A 22,704-nucleotide genomic window follows, 5' to 3' on the forward strand; every position below is an offset into this window, starting at 1 on the left:
TGCTAAATTGTTTTAGCTGACTGCTGTGTACATTTCTTATGCAAGAAGTGTTATAAAGCCCATTCTTATTGTGTAATAAGAACCTTTCCTGGTACTCTATAAAAAATATCCCCTTCCTCTTTCTTTCTCATCCCCCCTCCCTTGCTCTCATCATCTCTCTCCCCTAGCTTCATGTCATCCTCTTCCCTCTTCTCGTCCAGCCTTGAAGAGAAACTACTAACCTAGAAAATCCCACTTGTCACTAACTTCAAAGTCACGCTTGTCACCAAGTAGTAGTAGAAAAGTACCAAGTAAGTAGTAGCAAGAAAAGTACCCAAGCAGTAACAAGAAAAAGTATGTTTTCAAAAAGATAAATTGCACTAGTAAAATTTTTCAAAGGACCAAGGTACACATGCAATGATAATTTTCATAATTTTCCTGAAAATGCCAAAGGCAATATTCAAGCTTACAAAATTCTTTACACATAAGGAGGGTCAAAGCAGCATGAATACCCCTCCAAAGATACAAAGTAGTTGGCAGCGTACAAGGAAATGGCATCCTCGACATCAAACAAAGGTGTGCGGTAACTGTAAGAAGTGGGAAACTTCTCATCTAACCACCCACAGATCCATGGAAAAGTGACTTTCATAAGATACTTTGGCTTTTTTGGGTCATACTATTTTGGCTCATATGATGAGATGCAACAACACGAGTCATAATCATTCTTCAAAGACTTGTATCTCATGTTGTCCACAAGGAGGGTGCTTGCTTCATTGAATTGCGGATTCTTGCACCACATTCTTCTTAGGAGCTTTAGAAAAATAGGCTTATCACCGAACGCCTCCAAAATTGCTGGCACATCTCTGAGTGTGGGAGCCCACATCTTACATTGAGACTAGTCAAAAATATGTGTGATAGAGAATGGCTATACAAAAAAGAATATCAAAGCAACAAACCCATAGTACAAAACTAGAGCAAAGAACCAAAGTACAACACAATAGAAATTGTGTACACAGTACCAAAGTACCATAGAACTAGAAAAACATAAATAGTACCAAATTTTGTACACAACAATAAATAGCACCAAAGTAAAAAAAAGTAGAAATTGTGTACACAGTACCAAAGTACCATAGAACCAAAAAACCAACGCCAAACAATACCAAATTTTGTACACAACAATAAATAGTACCAAAGTACCATTGAGGGCGAGCTTTTTGAAATGGGGCCTCTAAACCCAAACCAATGGGCCTACCCTCACAAAATGTTCGTAAAGAGGTACGCACACTACTTGGGGCACCACCTTCTTTTGGGAGTGGAGAAGGAAACCAATCAAAATAACACTTGCACTCACCCACTTAAGCAACACACTTTGAAAACCCCCTTACTCTATATACACTTTGGACACTTGAACACCATCAACGATTATGCAACCCAATGCCGTGCATCAAATGAAATATGCAATTTGTGGAATAGCATTCACCTTCTCCCCATAAGAATACCCATAATACATCCAAACTCCTCCTCTCTCAAGCACTCATCAAAAAAAATCATGCGCACAAGACTTGCCTCTCAAACACACAAGAGAATCACTTACATCAAACTAACACACTTTGCATAGAGAGCTCATCTCCATCTATGCAATGCCGTGACACAAATAAAATCACCATGAGAGGTAGCCACATGCATATGTAATGAAGCAAAAGAGATTTGGAGTGACAAATTTCTTTAGACCAATTGAATAAGTGTGGAGAAACAAACCAATGGTAAATTGAGAATAGCACACTTACTTGATTTCTCGCACACCTTTTAAGGGAGGACAGACGCTGGCTAACCATCACGAATTGCGACACTTGAAAGTTTTGAAGATGATTTAATGATCGTTAACATAAACATGAGAGAGATCATGATGTATTTACAAGTTATTGAGGTGCTACAAATGATTTATTGGGTTGATGGAGTAAGAGATTGTAGAATAGAAAGAGTGGAGGATAGAGTTGCACTTCCTCCAAAGAGGAGGGTTAGGAGGGAGGATGTAAAAGAGGGAGTGTTGGGGTTTTCTCTACTATTGATCAAGAAACAACATGAAGTTGAAAATATAGGTGTGTGTCCTTGAGTCTCTCCAAGGGGGGCTATTTATAGTTGTGTAGGAGTGGGATTATGCTACACTTAATTAGGGTGAGTTATTAGCCCTAATTAAGTGTCCTTTGACCACTCATTGAATATTGGACATAAAAGGGACTATTTATTCACCAAAAATATCATTTTAGACCATGAAGGCTCCATAGGGGTGCATAATGTAGGTGGGCCCCACCATGACGCCCTACGGGTGGCTCCTACGGGTTATCTCAACTTGTCTGTCTTGGCATTTAGAAAGCATCTTTAGGTTGGTCCCATCACATGCAAGTGACCTTGAACACTCATTTCTCTTCTAGAAGATGATTAGGGGAAAAATAAGATCTCACCCTCTTGATTTACTTGATTTACAGTTCCCTTTTGCTGCGAATCTGACAGATTTACACTATTTTGACCATAACTTTTTACCTGTAGCTCGGAATGACATGCTTCAAAAGGCAAATTTGACCTTCTCAACATGTTTGATATGAATTTGGACTATTCTTCACGCCCATGCACCTAGGAATTCGGTTTGGAAGGTCCACACTAGGCTAGGGAACCTTTTGCTTCCAAGTCTTCTTGTATGGGCCCTTTGCTTGTATGCATCCAAGGGGAATCATGCTTTTTCAAAAGGGTATGATGCTTAAAAAAATAGAGGAGGGCCCAATATTATTTTCTTGTGAAAAGAATATACAATTTGAGTCTTTTTGAAAGGAGAAAAACTATATGTATATTCTTAAGAGATATTGGGCCACCTATGTAGGGGGCATAGAAGACTTGTAGAGATGGACCATAATCTTTAGTAAAGACAAGTGGAGAGTTGATTTTCCATAGTAATTTATCTATATGGGATGGAAGATGGATATATTATTTTTCTACTACTAATTCACAAGAGGTAAGAAAGTTTGGGGGTAGATAGTTGGTTATTGTATGCTTACTTTTATTTACAAAGCAAAAAAGAAAAGGGTGGTAATTTAAATATATGACTAAGGTGACATTTTTGGGAAGAGTACAATGTATGTGTCGCCACAAAGGTTAAACGAAGAGGGGGAATTTACTCTAGATAACTTAATAGCGTAGAAAAATATATACACATATGAGGAAGAGGACGTTGAGTAGGCTGAAAAATGTTGCAAAAAGATGGTTACCATTTTATGCCACTCACCATGTAGTACCAGAATGTGTATAAATCATTAGTAGCAAAGTGAAAAATGGTACCAAAATTAGTAAAGCCAGTTTGAAAGTCAAGGGATAAATACCTAAAAAGTGGTCTTCCATCTTTATCAATTTAGGGAAGCAAGCATGTATCATGGTCATCAAATTCTTCCTTTGGCTACATGACTAGAGCATCACGTAGCATTGCTTCCTCAAGTTGATGATGAAGTCCTCCGTATCAGGTCTGACCACACAATATTCGTTTTGGGAGATTTGCACACCTCGGGGTCTACATCCCATTGGGAATGGGATATTCCACAAACCTTTGGGTTTTTCAACACAATTCTTCAATAGCACTCCATTGACATCCAAAATAACAAGGCGCCTATGTATCAGCTTGTTTTTCATTTAGCAACCAATTGTCCATGGCTGTAGTACCACTAAAGTATATGAGTAGAACACACAATAGCAAAGTTGGACGTTAGGCACCAGAAAACTTTACCAATTTTTAACACTCGGACGACATGACAGTTTACAAACACATTGATTTCTTTCAAGAGTACATCACATCAAACAATTTGACATAAGAAAAATGAGTTGGTATTTCATATTAAGCCAGAAGTAAGTATAAAATGCTATCACGATAGCTAAATTCTTGTAGGTTCGCACATTGAAGCAACTACGAATGGGACGCTTTCTAGATTTCACATTGAAGAGTTGGGAGAGAGTGGTTGAGTCAATGCAATCACTTGTTTCTAAGGGTGTCTCATCAGGTGTCTCCTCTGCACCTTTGCCCTCCCCCAAACCTTTGACCTCATCCGCACCTTTAGCCACCTCTATAAGTTTATCCTCTTTGGCCTCCTTCATGCCAAAAGCCTCCTTTGAGCCAAAGGCTTTTAACCTTTTTGGCCTCCTCCATGCCAAAACCCTCCTCCAAGACTCTGGGATCCTTGGCACCTACATCATCCTGTGCACTTTTAGCAGGCTCCATCGTCCACTTTGCCTTCTTCCTCCTGTTGGAATTAGGGTTGCAGAGAAACACACACAGCTTGGAGAAGCTGAAGGAAGCTCAAGGCACACAATAGACAGTGTGTTACTTAGTATGCAATGGAAAGATAGATAGCCCTAGAGTGATGGGCATATATACAATGCTCGGGGGGAAAAACCTCCTAAAGAGGGAAAGAATGCTCCGACGGTCCTAGTGTGTTCACACACATCACTACCACATGTATATGGTAACAAAGCCCCCCTGGAGTAATGCGGTGAACGAGAGCAGGCACATGAGTAAAGGGAAGTGCCATGCCCTGAGGACGTGATCAGTCCACAAAGGGGAGTAAGCCCAAATCTTTGCGGAAAGCTTCAAGCTTCTCACAAGATAATGCCTTTGTGATGGCACATAAGCCTGTGCTGGCACATAAGCCAAGCTGATCTCTCCTGCTGAGAGCCTCTCCCTGACATAGTGGTAATGCACCTCAATGTGCTTTGTGCGAGCATGAAAAACTGGGTTCCTTGCAACTACCAATGCGCTCTGACTGTCAGTGTAGATAGTATTGGCAATGTCCTGTCCAACACCCAAATCATCCATAAGGCGTCTGAGCCATACACACTGAACCGTAGCTGTGAAGTCTGCCGTGTACTCAGCCTCACAACTCGAAGTGGCCACAGTAGGTTCTTCTTGCTCAACCATGATATACATAAACTACCAAGCATGAAACAAAAGCCACTTGTGGACACTCGCGTGTCAAAACAACCAGCCCAATTTGAGTCCGAAAAAGCATGTAAGTCTGGCGGCAATGATCCCCCCTTGGGATAAAAAAATCCAAGATGTAAAGTGCCACTAAGGTATCGGAAAATCCTCTTGACAGCCTGCCAATGCTTAGACCCTGGGCTATGCATAAATCTGCTGACCTATGAGACTGCAAACTAAATATCTGGCCTCGTGTTGCATACATAAATGAGGTAGCCAACAATAGTTTGGTAAAGAGTGACATCAGCAGGATCGCCAGCATCATGTAGACTCAACTTCAAACCTGTTTCCATGGGAGTGGCAATAGGTTTGCAATCCTCAAGTCCAAACTTACATAGCAATGTCTCTTTGTAACTTTTTTGACACAAAGTAATACCACCATCACACTGCTTAGATTGTATACCCAAGTAATGATGCAACAGCCCCAAATATTTCATCTTGAAAGTAGCATTCAAATCAGCCTTAAATTCAGCAATATGTCTCTCATTTGGTCCAGTGATCAGCAAATCATCGACATAAAGAACCACAATGAGAAGTACATCACCCTCAGCTTTACATACAATGTGCTTTCTGTTGGACTGTTACGAAAGCCTTGTTTAAGCAAATGAGTGTCAGCTTTCTCATACCAAGCACGAGGGGATTGCTTCAACCCATACAAAGCCTTCTTACATCTACGCACTTTGTCCTCTTGTCCTTTTATGACAAAGCCGCGAGGTTGTGTTACATAAACTTCCTCAAATATGTCACCATTCAAGAAATCAGTAACAATATCTGATTGATGTACATCCCAACCAAAATGAGCCCAACCAAAATGAGCTGCCAATGCACATAGAAAACGCACAGTAGTTATACGACAAGTGGGAGCAAAAGTCTCTTCATAATCTATGCCTTTTTGTTGTGCATAACCCTTTGCAACAAGTCGAGCCTTAGGGTGATTGATCTCACCATCTGGCTTGCATTTCAACTTGTAAACCCACTTCGTACCAATGGCCTTTTTGCCAGGAGGCACATCACATAAAGTCCATGTGTCATTTTCTATAAGTGCATCATATTCGGATTGCATGGCAGCCATCCAATTTTTTGAATTCTGTGCTTCATCAAAAGACAAAGGCTCCTCAACATCATGTAAGCTAGACACAGCCAAAGCATAACAATCTGATGCATAAGATGCATGGAGAGAGCCTGAACGAGTATGACTAGACAAAGGTGCATCCAATTTATTGTCATGCAAAGTGTGCACTAGCCATCTTGGCATACCTCTAGCTTGCTCATTTTCATCCCTTTCCTCATCAAGTACATCATGTACATCTACATCAGTAATAGGTTGATCTCTAACATTTTTAGAAACCCCCATAGGTTGTACATTTGCCTCATTTGAAATTACATTCGTATTTCCACCACTGAAAAGAGGCAACAAAGTGTCATAAATGTCCTGTGAGCTTACATTACTGTCTGTAGTACATGTTAGCAAGGGCTGAACAAAATCTTCCACAAACACTACATCCCGTGAAACCAGAATACGTTTTGTTTGCAGATGATATAACCTATAACCTTTGCTTTCAGCACTATAACCAAAAAATATATATTTGATAGCCTTATCATCCAATTTTTTGCGTTGTGTTTGTGGCACCAAAGCATATGCCAAATAGTCAAAAACACGCATGTGCTCAATAGAAGGCTTTCTATCATGCCATGCTTCATATGGAGTAATAGACTGCAAAGCTTTCATAGGACACCTGCTAAGTACATAAGTGGCACACATGATGGCCTCAAGCCAAAAAGAATGCGGCAAAGTTTGACTTTTGACCATACATTGTGCCATTTCAGTTAGTGACCTATTTTTCCTCTCAACAACACCGTTTTGCTGAGGTGTATAAGGCACTGTACATTGGTGTTTTATCCCACGACTAGCCAGAAATGCATTAAATTCATGAGACATATACTCCCCCCCTCAATCGGAACGGAGGGTACCCATAGTACATTTTGAGACATTTTCAGCCATAGCCAGAAATTGTTTGAAGCACATAAAAACTTCGGACTTCGCTTTAAGTGGAAATACCCATGCATGCCTGGAGTAATCATCAATGAAAGTCACGAAGTAAAGGTAATTGCCCAAGGATGGAGTTTGCATGGGCACACAAACATCACCAAGCTGCAACCTGCATGTGGCCCGAACTGAACCATCCTTTGGAAACTTAGAACGCAGCATCTTACCCAAAATATAGCCTTCACAAACATGTTTGACAGGTGATTCAAGAGGTGGCAAAGAAGCAACCATATCAGATTTTTGCAAACCAGCAAACTGGCAAAATTCAAATGACCAAAATGTGCATGCCAAAGTTTTGCATCTGAAATAGCCCTTGAATCTGCGACAGCATTTGCAAAATTTTGTCCACACTTGTCATACAAAGTGAGCTTATACAGCCCACAACACAAAAGGCCAGATGCAACAAATTCTTCACCAAAACTGAGATCATGAACTGTACATCTGTCATCCACAAATTTGACTACAAGTCCAAGTCTAGCAAGTGCGGATATAGACAAGAGATTCTTCTTGATCCCAGGTACATAAAGTGCATCAACAAGTGTGAAGGAACTACCATTTGCAGCAGTAAGCACAATCTTTCCAACTCCCTGAACTGGATAAGAGGCATTGTTGGCACAAGTGGCTGAATTCCCATGAGGGACAGACTCAAGAGAGGTAAACAATTTATGATGTGAGGTAATGTGCGTTGTAGCACCACTGTCAAAATACAACACATGTGAATCTGCAGCAATTGACAAGCATGCATCATGGGCAGCAGGATTGTAAGTGCACTTTGTGCTAAAAGCCCATTCTGCATCAACATCAGCAACACAGTCTCCTTTCATAGAAGGCTCAACAATGGTTGCATTTGTAGTGGAACCAGCATTTGCAGTGGAACCACCCTCTTTCTTCTTAGCCTCTTTGACCTTCAACTTAGGACACGACTTGATCAAGTGATCATTAGCTTTACAATAATGGCAATGCATATTCTTTTTGCCCTTATCACCAGAACTTCCAGACAAATTGCTACCAGCAGAATCATTAGGAACAAAAGTCTTGCCACTCGCAGCACAACCATAAGAAGTGGTTGCATTGCTGTTACCACCCTTTCTTTGAGAAGCAATAAAAGCCTGTTTAACTGCACGCTGCCTAGTTTTATTTTTTTTGGAAAGTGACTCTTGCAACAGCAATGTTCATAATGCATCAAACTTGACAAATTCAGGATTTCCTTGGGTCATCAGTCTCCAATAACTAGCAAAAGTTTGGTAGGAATCTGGTAAGGCATCAAGAACAGTCTGCACAAGGAAACTGTCTGAAATGACTTCACCTGCAAAAATAAGTTGCTCATTGATATCCTTGACACTAGCAAGGAAAGTGTCCATATCATCTTCCTCATGCATAATCTTCGACTCCAGCTCTTTACGCAACAAAGCAATTTTAGCGTCATTGCGGCTTGCATAAAGACCTGCTAGAATATCCCAAGCCTGTTTTGTAGATTTTGCTGAACGAATGTGAGGAACGATGGTGCGCTTCACAGACAACGCAATCAATGCATGAGCCTGCGCATCCTTTACATCCCAAGGAGCTTGTTCTATCGTAGGCAAAACAACTCTAATAGCAGCAATCCTTGCAGCAATACCTGCAACATCCTCAACATCGCCTACATCCTCAGAACCAGGACATACATCAATGCCCTGCACAATGTTCCAGACACCCTTTGACACAAGAACATGTTGCATCATATAAGCCCACATAGGGTAGTTGTCCCCATCCAACGTGTCCTCAGCAACAAACATCTTGAACACATCTGTGTTGTTGTCAGCCATGGTAAATGTTGCACCTGATGTGAAAATTTCCTGAAAATAGGAGAAACGGAGCGGGAACAACACGTGCTATATAGCACAAACCGTAGAAGACTATGAGACACCTGTTATGCAGAAAACGAGACTGACTAAAATTTTGCACAAAATGACAAAATAGCATGTGCAGTAGCATGTGCCTGTAGTGGAAATGGAGACCGAAATGAGCCCAAATCAAAAATCTGAGCAGACTAAGCGGTACGAGCTTCCCCAAAAATTTTGTCGACCTGCAAACGCTTGCCAAAGCTCACTGAAATCAGAGAAAGTGAGCAGGCGTGTGCTGGAGCAGCTGGCAACTAAGCCCGAGAGGATGCAGCCTGCTCTGAGACGGATTGTTGGAAGTAGGGTTGCAGAGAAATGCACACAGCTTGGAGAAGATGAAGGAAGCTCAAGGAACACAATACAAAGTGTGTTACTTAGTATGCAATGGAAAGATAGATAGCCCTAGAGTGATGGGCGTATATACAGTGCTCGGGGGAAAAAACCTCCTAAAGAGGGAAAAAATGCCCCGACGGTCCTAGTGTGTTCACACACATCACTACCACATGTATATGGTAACACCTCTCGAGCTTCCTCCTCTTTCTACCCACATTCTCCTTTCCAAATTTCAATGTCTCATCTAAAAACTCTGCCACCGAGAGAAATTCAATTGCCACCTCTTCAACCGGCATTTCTTTGTTGATCTTCTCGCCTTGGTCAATCTCCATTTCAGTAACTTCCTCAATCAGATCAATTCCCCTTGTTGTTTCTTCTGTTGTCCCCTTCTCTCTTTACCCTATTTAACCCTCTCTTGCACTTTGGCTTTCAACTGCTCTTCTCCCAAGCTTGAGTCCAAAATGCCCTCATCCCCTTTCCCTTCCGCTATGCTGGCATCAAGATCTTGTAGTATATCCCACACTTCAGCTTTCAACTGATCTTCTCTCCTACTTGAATTTACAGTAGGATCAACCATTTTCCCTTCCATTGTGTTGGCATCAAGGCCTTGCAGCATTTCTTGCACTTTAGCTTTCAGTTGATCTTCTCCCAAGCTTGAGTCTACAGTAGGCTCAACCCCTTTCCCTTCCACTCTGCTGGCATCAAGATCTTGCAGTATTCCTGCACTGACTTGTGAGGATCTTCCTAGAACATGTGAGTTGCATGTGACTGCTATGACCACGGAGATCCTTTTGATTCACTGGGGTGTTTTCATGGAGCATAGTGTCCAACACAACACCAAGACAACACCCCACTTACTCTTCAATAATGACCTCCCTGACACCCAGGCCTTTGCCTTTGAAGGAATTGCGATGTTGCAACGTGTCTTGACACAAATATCTTTGTTTCTCAACACAACTGCAAAACATAGTGGATGGTACTGATGTCGACAGGGAAGCATGAAGGTATTAACTATGTAAGAGGCCTCCAAACCCACCCCACAGGCAACTTAAGTACCAAACACATGAATTGTGTTTCAATGTCCACAACATGAGGCCTTGGAAACAATGGGCATGCCATTCCTCTCTTCACATCAGTGCACAACTTGCCTATAAAATCGTAACGTATTTTTTTTCCAGGCACTCATTGTAGAGCATGGCATATTCCATCTGCAAAATAGACATACTCTATCATTTTATCTACCAGAAAAAACAATTAGCAAGGGAGAACACAAGAAGTACTAAAACAATATAAAAACAGTACCAAAATAGAACCAAAACTGTACCAAAATACCACCAAAACAGGACCAAATAATTGTAATAGAAATATTCCAAACCAATACTAATTCACCAAAACAGAATGAAGCATAATAAAGACCAAAAAAACCAAAGATAGAAGGTGAAAACAACACCAAATGAACAAAAAAGCACCCAGAGTATCGAGGATTGTGCCAACACAGCATCCATTACAAAACAAAATGTATAGTATATCAGTACCCAGAAGTACCAAACCAATACCAAAATAGTCCAATGGAGTATCAAATGTAATAAAGAAGCACTAAAATTTGTCAAGGAAAGTACCAACATAGCACCTAGCGTTTAAAAAATTACCCAAACAGTTATATGAAGTAGCAATACATTCAATAAATTATCGAAGCACAATAAAAATATTTCAAGAAAGTACCAAAACAATTTCAAAATAGTCCTTAAGATTACCAAATGAACAAAAATATAGCAAAAGTACCATGTATTTTGCCAACATAGCACCCAAGACAAAATCGCCAGTACCTTATAGGACTCAAAATTTAGTAATAAGAAAGTACCAAAGTAGTTCAAGAAAGTACCAAATGAAATAAATAAGCAACATAAAGTACCTAGGAGAGTACTTGGACAACATCTAATGTTAACCAGAGTACAAAAATAGTTAGAGAAAGAACCAAAATAGTTCAAGAAAGTACCAAAAACACCTAAAAATGACAGCAAATAAACCAATCAAGAAGTCAAGCATGCCAAATCACCAAACCATGTGTAAAAGAAACAGTTTTAGTAGTCACACACAATGCAATAAACCAAAATTACAATACCTCCTGCTGTTGAACCTTAGCTTGGACCTTCTGGATATGTTCAAAAACCCCGTGTCGTCATTAACAAGCGCTAACTTGCTCCCAGCTCGGACTCAACCTCTCTGACCTCTTCATCAAGGACAAGGATTTGATGCCGCAGCAAAACAATGCACACTTTTAGGGCATTAATGTCCTCCATCAAACTTTTCACCAAGTCCTCTTTACCTTCATATACCAGTCGTTGGTCCTTGTTTGCTTGAATAGAGGCCTTCATGTCTATTAAGTTTGTTGATCCTAGATGTGACACTGATTTTAACATTCTTTGCCACAATGCCTCTAAATCAGGTAGGTAGTCAGCCACTGCCCCTCTGCTAGCTTGCTCTAGTTCTATGCAGATGTTGCTGCCACTTTGAGTCATCTATGCCTTCTTATCTGAACATAGGACAGAGGAGGAACCATTTTGCCTCCTCCATGCCTCGATTTTATGGTCAAGCTCGCCATTCCTAGATGATATCATCTACAACACTCCTTCCCCAAACTGGGTCCATGCTACTCTATGTCTTGTTGTTTGTTGCATGGAATTCCTAGAAAGCGTAGCATCTAGAAAATTTGTTGGTCAATTCACCACATGAAGGGGGGCCCTATAGACTTTGGAGAATAGAAATTTGCAGTCTTCCACTAGATGTGGCTGCAAATGGTTTAATAGATCTTGTTGTTCTTTTGGTACTTGAACTTCAAAACACTTAACCACAGTTTAGGTGGAAATTCTTCATCAGTAAGTCCTTAGGGAGTTTGCCTTCTAGACCGTGAGGCCGTACTCCTCATGCATGTCTTGTGCTATGTAACAAAACTTGGTTTGTTGAGGGTACTCCATTTATTCTTACCTAAAATGTAAAAAACATCATAGAAAATTGTTGAGATATAGATTAAATGTGTTGTGATGCCCTACAATACCAAATGGGATACTCTAGAGTACCAAATTTGGTTATGTATATCTAACTTCAAATGTCACATCAACCACAGGATGAACATGCAATGTTTAATTAAAACAAGTCTAATGCCAATGAATAGTGTACCCCTTCTTGAGTTGTTGGCAGATTTTGATTCATCTTCATCAAAGAAAAACGAGGTCCATTTGGAGTCTATATCAACAACCTGGCAATATTTTTCACTAGCCTTTGTGTTGGGACCGGTTTTGTGCTCCGGCTCTGTTCCTTGGGGAGATGGGGTGGAAACACCTTTGTTGTTGCTTTTGCTAGGGGAGGACATTCTCTCCTTGGCCTTCGATTTCAGTTTGCATGTTGAAGGTGACACTCTCCTGGTAGCAGCTCCCTTGGCCTTTGGGGTTCTCATAATTGGAGAGCTGATATGAGAGAGTAGAGCTTCTACCATGCTAAGGAGAGAGAGAGCTTAGGATTTTTCAAGTCAACGAGTGAGAGAGCACATTGTGCAGCTCAAGTTCAAACGCAAGGTGAAAACTTTGGAGCCACTACATCCACTCATAACACCACTACTCTCACACGGGGTGGCTCATCATGAAATTGTACAAAGAGTTTTTAGGAATACCATCATATCCAAACAAACCTAGAAATACAAATACCATTTGTGTCCAAACTTTCCCCCCACATTACCAAATAGGTGGAAAAAAAATTGGCCCTTTTTTTGTACCACCAACCTTTGCTTTCAACCCCCTATTAAAAGTTCCAAGTTAGACCCACTAAATTCACACTATAAGATGACATCAGAAGTGTGCTTGAGGTGACTGAGAAGTGCATTTTGACAAGCCTTCATAAATTCTTAAGGTGTAATGATGCCATTAGAGTAGCCCACAATATCACTTTTGAAATGACCTAGCCTTTCTCAAGCATATATCACTCAATTGCACACTATTTTCTCTCTTGGACACCACAAACTCTAATGCTACTGTAACATTTTGTATCTCTACATGCAAAATCCAAAAAAAACTTTGAAGACTCTAGCTTGAAAACCTTCAAACATAGCAAAATTTCTTATGAGCAAGTCACTAAACTACTTTTAGAAAATAACTTTTTAAAATTTTTTGTTTTGTTTTCTCGACATTTTTATTTTTGTGTGCTCTTGGTTCTTTCTGAATTTGTGCTTGTGATCAAGTGACTTGATAGTGTACAAGCAAGTGGCCGAAGGGTGTAGAAGGTAGGGAGAAAGTTGCAAGTAGGAGGTGGTGTGGTTGGCTCAACGCAATCACTAAGGTGGCAAGTGATGGTTTAAAATAGGCAACACAATATATCAATAGCATTTGATGGGCAAGTCGATGCTCAACAATATAACAAGTGACAAAGGTTGGCAAGGATTAGCAAGCAATACTAGTGCTTGCTACCGCGAGGACAACAACAAAACGTCCTGAGGTTTTGGACCATTAATGAAAATTTAGCAAGCCTAAAAAGTAGTATCAAAGTGTGCGTTTCTCCACGTTTGATGTGGAAAGCATCCAGCCTGTGAATGTGAGAGAATTGAAAGAGGAGAGAAGCAAAAATAAGAATAATTGTATATAGTGTAGCAAGAGATATTGGAGAGTTAATACAAGAGCATACTTGTTGTTAGAGGCTAATTTGGAGGACATAACATAGATTTAGTAAGTATCATATGATTAATAGCATCACACAATGAGAAACAATGCAATCATTAGGAGAAAGTTGGACTCACTTTTGGGCCTTTCAGTTCTAGAGAGAGAGTGGCGCTCGACCAATGAGGAAGAGGCTAACGTTACGTTGATAATCGAGATTTTGGAGTCAAGCTCTTTTTTTAAAAATGGAGGAAATTTTATTTTGGTTCATCAAATTGCACAATTTCACGCTTTCAAGGCATAAATGCCATAAGTCGTACTAACTATGTAGCAAGGAATTTCAGTTTCATTGAAGACTCTATCTAGTACTTTGTTCCCGCCCAAATATGACTTTGAGTAGCTCTACTTCCCTCTCAAAACTTCTTCCCTTTTTTATATTTGCGCTAACCTTTCTGTGTATTCATTCTACTGCAAACCATGTCTACTTCTCGAAGGCCTAGCACTACCATTGACTCTGTTAGCATTTTTAATAGTTATACTACAGACGATCAAGCATGGATTCCATCTCGTATAACTATCGGTTGTTGGGTTCTACTGCAAACTCGGAGGAGGAAGAGGAGGCAACGCAATGATTTTGTGGAGGCTTTCAAGGGTCAAGTTAAAGAGTTTAAAGTGTGTGCACAAAGCAAGCGGGTGAAAGAGGTCCTCATACAACATGCTTTCCAGCATGCAGACTTAAGGTTGCAAACATCTCCTCCAAGTTTTCCAAGGCATCGACCCAACTATAAGTTATTTCAGCATCTCGCTTAGTGCATGATTATATTCGAATATTAAGTGGTGGATATCATCTTTGGTACGTTTCAGATATTTATCCATCGAATAGGACAGATTGGCAACCAGTTGAGAGTATAGTTGGGATTTTCGATGCTTTCCATGCATTTATTGGTGAGAAAATGTACCGAGGAAGACAACACAAGGAACTTGCAGATAATGGAATTTTCTTTTATAATATGTCATATGTGGAACCGAGAACTTCCATTGGTTGGGGTCGTGTAGCTCCTTTGTCACTTCCATCCTTTGACAGCAAGGATTTGTCCTTGCCTACTTCGCAAACTAGTGAAAGCTTCAGGAATAAGTTGTTTCAGGATATACAAAAGTCCCTCAAGTATTCAATTTCCACAAAAATAGTTCGGCTCACACTATTTATGCCTCTTGAAGTGTTTGCATATTTTTTCTTCGATGAGCAAATAAGAACTACCGCAACAATGTTCATTTGCAAGTCTGAGAGCTGTTTGGACTTTTTAGATGATAACTGGGATAGGAAACAATCACAGAACAAAATCTGTATTTTGCAAAAGAAGTCCATAATTTGCAAGTTCATTATAAGCTCTCAAAATTTCTTAGTATCGTTTTACTATATTAGATATCATCTTCTTAGTGGGCAGCTTATTCCACTCGACCAAGATACAGAGAAGAGCCTCGAGAACAAACCTTTATCAATGGAGCTCTACTTTCGAGACAGCCTACTTACTGCAATGGAGACAATGTCAAGCACAACTCTGGCACAGCTCAGGATAGATCTTACATGTGAAGAACTTCCACTTTTGCCGGAATTGTATGCATTCAGTCTTAACAATAGAAAGGTGCTTACTAAATCGATAAATTTTGATTGTCTTTAATACACTATGACTGAATCTAACTTTTTCTTCTTTTCAGATTCCAAGGCGCAAGGAGAAAACAACATTGTGCAAGGAGTCTATAACAAATACACTTCACTTAATTGCTTCCACCGGAAGCTCGGTCACATACCTTGTGCACGCAAAGAGCTTTGATGCCATGCAAACCATGATGTACTCTTCAAAATGACTAATGCAGAGATATTTTTAGGCGGTCAAACCATGTTTCAAAAATGTACATTTTCAATGTTTCAAAACTTTACATATTGTGTTGTATCTGTCAAGAGTAATTTGCTCCCTTTCCCAGCTATTGTCCTCTCCCCCGGTTTGTGCCACTCGTCCCTTGCCCTCTGCTCTGGTTGCTGCTACCTCTGCCTCTAGGGACGCTGGTCTCGGGCATCCTTTCACGTCGCTCGAAATCATGGGCCTCTTCTATGGCTTCCCATGCTTCTTGCACCTGTGAAGCTTCCCGTTGTTCTTGATCTTGCCATCGACGTGCAACCCATTCCTCTACTTCTGCGGCGTCCGCATAATATTGGTGTATTGCTTCTTGCATATTTCGAACTTCTTCTTGATTCTGATTGTGGCGTTGGGTCATTTTGTTAATGCGAGCCTCTTCGAACTCGTCAGCTCTCGCCGCTTCCTCTCTTGTGCGTTTGTTTACCGAGATTATAATATGCTGGATGGCCATTACAGAAAAATGTCGCACATCGTTGTTGGTGTAGTTATGTAATCGAAGTTCTTGTAGAAGCGTGATACAGACATCTGTTGCTTCATATATACGTTGCAGCAAACAATAAAACAGCAGATTGCTTACGTTTGGTATATCCATAATTTGACTGATGAGCAAAAACGGCATTTAAACAGGTTCGCCAGCCATAGCTATAGTCATCAGTCTGCGTGGGCACGGTTACCCATTCGTGCTTGACTACATTTCCTAGATAATGTTCTAACAAAAGATGCTCTACACAACATACAAGTTTTTTCGCTGCACTACATACATAACCACTTGAGTCAGCAACACATTCCAAAGAGACACTACACTGCTTTCCAAATGTACCCAAATGGACCTTACGTTTTTACACGACCGTGAAACGCCCTGCTTTGCCCAGAGTTTGCATAGTAAAAAATCTTAGCTTCCATGTCAAATAATATCAGACTCCAATGATCACTACAAAAACACCATCAAAGATGAGGAGAGATTCGCAATGCAAGATGTTTTTTACAAGGCAAGAAAATACTCACGATTGATTTTACGCAGTGACGAGAAAGTGCGCTAGATCAAAGTTGACTCTGCTAAACCAGTTCATCAGACTCAAAAAGGAAACTGAGTTGTTCTGCAGATAAGGCGATATCAGCGGATCTATTACGTATACTTTCTCTTGAACCTCAGGGGGCAGAAGCGAGACAGCGTGGCTAACATGAACAAAAGGCAAAAATTAGACTTGAACACCAAGTGAGTCAATACCGAGCGAGTGGGGCAGCTATCAAATTTCATACGCCGCTGATTCGCTTGGTATTGACCATTGTCTTGGCTGAAATGAAGAACTTGACAACAACCTTAAAGGCATGGTTCAATACCGAGCGAGTCAGCGGCGGATTCCAATTCCATAAACAACTGACCCGCTTGGTATTGACCCATGTCTTTAAGGTAGTGAACCATTATAAAGAAAAACTTGGCACCGGCCCACAGAGACATGGGTCAATACCGAGCGAGTAGTACCAAAATTCAATTTCATTACCCACTGTCTCGCTTGGTATTGACCCATGTCTCGGTAGAGACCCATTTAATGAGCATAAGAATTAAAGAGAATGAGAATTACCACAAAGCAACATTGACGACCTCATTTGTTGCGAGCGAGTCGATGAAATTGCGCATGCACATGAAGTCTACTCTATCTAGGTTGGTAATGAAGGCCTCCTCTGACCTTGCAGGCAGCTGTATGTGCGCATGCAGAGGCGCTGAGCTCAACAAAATTCTCAACTCCTCTTCATTCTCCTCGTTGATTTGATCTAAAATAATTGACTCATCCGATACGTTGGATGGCCCTTCTGATGCAGAGCCTTGCGCTTCCCTTTCTTGAGCTAGCTCCCTGGCTGCCTCAGGCTCCGAGACATTTTCCTTCAATATTGGTTGCTCCATAGATGCCTCAAGCTCCACCCTGACCTGCTCTTGTCCCTCATCATCAACGGTGGGCTGCGGATCCTCCATGACTTGCTCATTTTGGTGTCTAGCTGGATCCTCGATAACTGTCTCTGTTTCTTCCATGACTGCCTCGGGGTCCACTCTCGCTTGCTCTTGGCCCTCTACGGCTATCTCAGCCTGCCCATCTGTGTCATTTCTCTCCGTGATCGGGTCTTTCTGCAGTTTGTTTCTGCCCTAGACGGCTTTGTTTGTCGTGCACGAGGATGGAGAGGGGGGATGTTGAGAATATCCATGGTTCTACTATCCCGGATTGGTACTAGCTGAAGCAGCCCATCGTAGCGGAAACGAAGCCTACGAAGAGTATCAAAATCCCGCGGCATGATAGTGACCCGGTGTGCATGGACAGCCAAGATATATCCATCACTGAAGAATTCCACAAGGTAGTCCTCAGCAATTTCTTGAAGGCAAAGGAGTGCATTGCTGGCCCATCGTATGCCGACTCTCCACTGCTCGCAAATCTCCTGCACTACTCGCTGGAAAGGGAGACGTGGAATAGCAGGTTGAACGTGTTGTTCTATCCTGCGCAGCTCTTGCAGTACACCTCTGTGCGCCTCATATCGGCGTCTTCTTGCTTAAGCATTCAAAGATTCACATGTTGCCCTCATAGAGCAGGCCTTAACACAAGGCATCTCTACAAATACAATAACACCAAAAGACAATTCATTTGTCAGCACAAGGGACTTCAGATTTAAGGAAAGGTCAGTACCAAGCGAAAAGATGGATAGGAAAGAGTTGCCTTGCCTTATTCGCTCGGTAGTGACCTCAGAAAATAGTAATGGTAGACATGACTTATATGTTCTGAGGTCACTACCGAGCGAATAGGTGCATAGGAAAGAATTTGCCTTGCCTTATTCGCTCGGTAGTGACTTCAAAAATAGTAATAGCAGATATCACTTACATTTTTTGAGATCACTGCCAGGCGAACAGGTTTTCAGTCCCTGCAAAAAAATACCTTATTCGCTAGGTGGTGACCTCAGAAAAGTGTACAAGCAAGCGAACGTTTGCATCCGCTTATACAAAATAGCAATGTGAAGGAGATCTTAAATCGATGCGGTTCTAACTGTCATGTCGTTCCCTCCGATCACCTCCCCTAATATCGGGGGGATGATACCATTGATCTCCCATGTCCACCTCTCATGAAACCTCATGGCAGTACCACCCTCTCATAAAACCTCATGCCCAGGCTCTGCTTTTTAGGCTTATATGATAGTCTATTTAAGAAGCAGTTTTTTCAGAACCTCCCTCAGGGTTTCGCAGAACAACTAAAAGAAGCTTAGGATAGTGGCGATGCCTTTCCAAGGTATACTCCCGCAGCGCCAGCAACACCGCATCCGGGCCCTCCTCATGAGGTCCCCCCTTGGCCCTCCCCCGATGTTGCCTTTAGTGTTCTCGATCGACACAGCTCGGGAGTGGCTGCTGTCAACACGGGAGTCTATTCTCGAGGTAAGTTGCTGGTAATTCTTTGCTTTCTGCTCCCAATTTCCAAGCTCCTAGTTTGAAGAGCTTACTTGCTAAATGCTCTGTGCAGGATGCTAGCCTGAAGCTGCAGCAAATGCTGATCGTCAGGCAGAGGGTCTCAATCCTTAAAAACTCTCTGGAAGCAAGAAGGCCTGAAGACATGCAGCGATTGCTCGCCAAGAATGGCTCTATGGAGGCAATAATTAATTGGCTTCAGGAAATGAAGGATGAAGTGCTTGAGCTAGCCAGTAAATATGAGGAGGCCATTAAGTTTGCAAACATGCTTTGCGAAGAGATAAGCTGGCTGTGAACCCTAAACCCCTAAACCCTAAACCCCCCAGAAATTAATAGGCCACTCTTTGTAAAGTCTGAAGTGTTTTCTAACTCAAACCCAGTGTTCAGTTGTAATTTTGTTTCTTTCTTATAAAATCAAAAGGCGTATTTTGCAAAAGAAAGCCCTAAATCCGCAACAAGCAGGGGTTACCTTCCCTTATTTGCTTAGTATTGACCTCTGTACTAGCAGACATCACTTAACTTTTCTTTTGGTCAGTACCAAGCGAATAGGGCACTTCGAACCAAGTGACCTTACCTTATTCGCTTGGTACTGACCAACTACAGCAAATTAAAGGGCACGGGACCTAAATCAAAAGGTGTATTTGGCAAGGAAAACCCTAAATCCGCAACAAGCAGGGGTTACCTTCCCCTTATTTGCTTAGTATTGACCTCTGTACTAGCAGACATCACTTAACTTTTCTTTTGGTCAGGACCAAGCGAATAGGGCACTTCGGACTAAGTGACCTTACCTTATTCGCTTGGTACTGACCAACTACAGCAAATTAAAGTGCACGGGACCGAAATCAAAAGGCGTATTTTGCAAGGAAAACCCTAAATCCGCAACAAGCAGGGGTTACCTTCCCCTTATTTGCTTAGTATTGACCTCTGTACTAGCAGACATCACTTAACTTTTCTTTTGGTCAGTACCAAGCGAATAGGGCTCTTCGGACTAAGTGACCTTACCTTATTCGCTTGGTACTGACCAACTACACAAAATACAAGTGCGCAGAAGGGTAGTAAGCAGCATACCTCTTCACTGTGTGTAGAGTTTCGCGTCGCTGAAGCACTGCAAAACAAGAGTAAGAGAAGGAGGATGCGCGAGAGTAAGAGGTGATGGAGTTTGCTTACCGCGTAGCGTCGATGGGGGTAGAGTTAATTAGAATGATGCGCAGTAGAGGAAGTGAAAAGAGGCAGAATAGTTGAAACTTGAGATGTTTGGCGGGGGTAATGCCTCAACTTAGAACGCTTACCTCGGGGAGGGTGAAAACTTCACTTATGCGCGAGATTGCGGTTGGTAAATCATACTGCATGGGGAATCTGAGACCATTTAATACTAGTTGTCCTTGAGAGCGCAACCCATGTGCCTTTTTGAGTGACCGTTAAGGGTCAGACAGACGTCAATCGCCCTTGCAGTCGCCATATCCATCTCCATCACGCACCTTCTGCCTGGCCAACTCTCATTCCTTTGCCTTTTCTACGCCCTTCCCCTTGGCCAGCTCTCGTGATCCTACGTTTAGAGTCAAACGCCGATGGCCCTTGCATTCGCCATCGCCTTTGCCTTTTCTGCGCCTTTCCCCTTGGCCAGCTGTCGTGATCCTGCGTTTAGAGTCAGACGCCGATTGCCCTTGCATTCGCCATCGCCTTTGCATTTTTTGCGCTCTTCCCCTTGCCCAGCTCTCTTGATCCTGCATTGAGTGACCTCCACTGGGTCGAGTCCTTTGCTGCCGCATCGCCATCGCCATCGCCCCCCTACTAGTTCTTGCTGTTGGTGGCCTGCGACATCACCATCCAACTCGGCGCCATTGGATATTGCAAAGACAGGTTCTTTCTCCCTGCCTCTCCCCTTCCTGTGTGTTGTTAACTGTGTGCGCACCGAAGCCACTGCATTAGGGTAAAAGCGCATGCATGGTTGGAATAATTACTCCTTATGTGGTGACCGTATCGCATTCATGGTTGGAATAATTACTCCTTATGTGAACTATAAATCTATCACTGTCATGCAGCAGTCGTGTGTAGCTGCCCCTCTTGTAAATTATTTTTTGCTCTTCTAATTTATTCACTCGCGCTTATGGTAAAAAAAAAACATAATATGCTCTGTTCTTATCCACCTGTTCCGGATGCCACAGGACAGAACCAAGCGAATAGGACCCTTCGGAGATTCTTGGGGGCCCTACTCGCTTGGTACTAACTCAACTAACGTCACCACTTATGACATTAACGCACGGGACATAACCCGTCGATATGACATTAGCGCACGGGACATAACTAAGCGAATAGAGTTCTTAGGAAATTCTTGGGAGCCCTACTCGCTTGGTTCTAACTCAACTAACGTCACCACTTATGACATTAACGCACGGGACATAACCCGTCGATATGACATTAGTGCACGGGACATAACCAAGCGAATAGAGTTCTTCGGAAATTCTTGGGATCCCTACTCGCTTGGTTCTAACTCAACTAACGTCAACTCTTATGACTTTAGCACACGGGACAGAACCAAGCGAAGAGGGTACTTCGGAAATTCTTGGGGACCCTACTCGCTTGGTTCTGACTCAACTAATGTCACCTCTTTTGACATGAGCGCACGGGGTCGAACCAGGCAAAATAGGACATTGAGGGGTACTCGAGGCCCAACATTCGCTTTGTTATGACACCAAATAGTTTTGGCTTGCTTTTTCTTTCAGTCATGGGGATCATAGTCCTGGAGACAGATGTGAGCGAGGATACATGTGAAGAAAAACTATTCACATTCTTATATAACGCCCTAGCTCATCACCGTGAACCAGAACTATTAGGAATGTTCAATGCAGAGTTTTCTATACAGAGGATTATAGATTGCTCCTTTGAGTACCTACAAAACCATTTGCAACAGTATGAGACAGTCACTTGTGACAATTCCATGACAGTTGATGGCATGAGATATGTGCACCCTACCGACCTTGACCCTGACAAGAGTGCTTCAAGGAGACTGAATCACTGTCTTGAAAAGTGTCCCTCCAATGCACTGCTTGTACAAGACAGGTGTATGAAGCACTTAAAAAAATGTCTCTTATTGGAATTCTACCATGGGTTTGTCTGTTACTTATACTTGCAGACGGATGGCGAGTCAGAGACTTCGCAGTCAACAACTTTCGGTAGTTGTCCATTGGCGCCGGAGGAAGAGGTAGAGGATGTGGAGGTGCAATTCAATCCAGAAGAAGAGCCGGAAGAGGTACTAAAGGAAACCTTTGATGCGGGCTTAACTCTTGTTTCTCTTGCGGACTCAGCAATAGGGTGCAGGCAAGAAAGCCCAAGTATGGAAGTGACTTTGCCTCTCAATTGTGCTCCCAGCTTTGCTATGGCGGGCGACACCCACTATATTCTACTCACAGATATCATGCATGAGCTCAATATACGGGAGGACTACTGCCTAGC

The 22,704-nt window shown here is 42.0% G+C and overlaps 1 protein-coding gene across 1 annotated transcript in view; it reads right to left on the reverse strand.

The window, feature by feature from the left end:
- LOC147444122 (uncharacterized) overlaps positions 1 to 9,585 on the reverse strand; it is a 29,175-nt gene extending 19,590 nt beyond the window's left edge. The window contains exon 1 of the mRNA XM_086528071.1: positions 9,465 to 9,585. Within this exon, the coding sequence (XP_086384197.1) occupies positions 9,465 to 9,585 (121 nt within the window). The remainder of the gene's footprint in view (positions 1 to 9,464) is intronic.
- Between the last annotated feature and the right edge of the window lie 13,119 nt (positions 9,586 to 22,704).

The sequence above is a fragment of the Adiantum capillus-veneris genome, chromosome 13, assembly GCF_014529385.1.
Source record: "Adiantum capillus-veneris isolate H3 chromosome 13, ASM1452938v2, whole genome shotgun sequence".
In the NCBI taxonomy this organism is placed as follows: Eukaryota; Viridiplantae; Streptophyta; class Polypodiopsida; order Polypodiales; family Pteridaceae; genus Adiantum; species Adiantum capillus-veneris.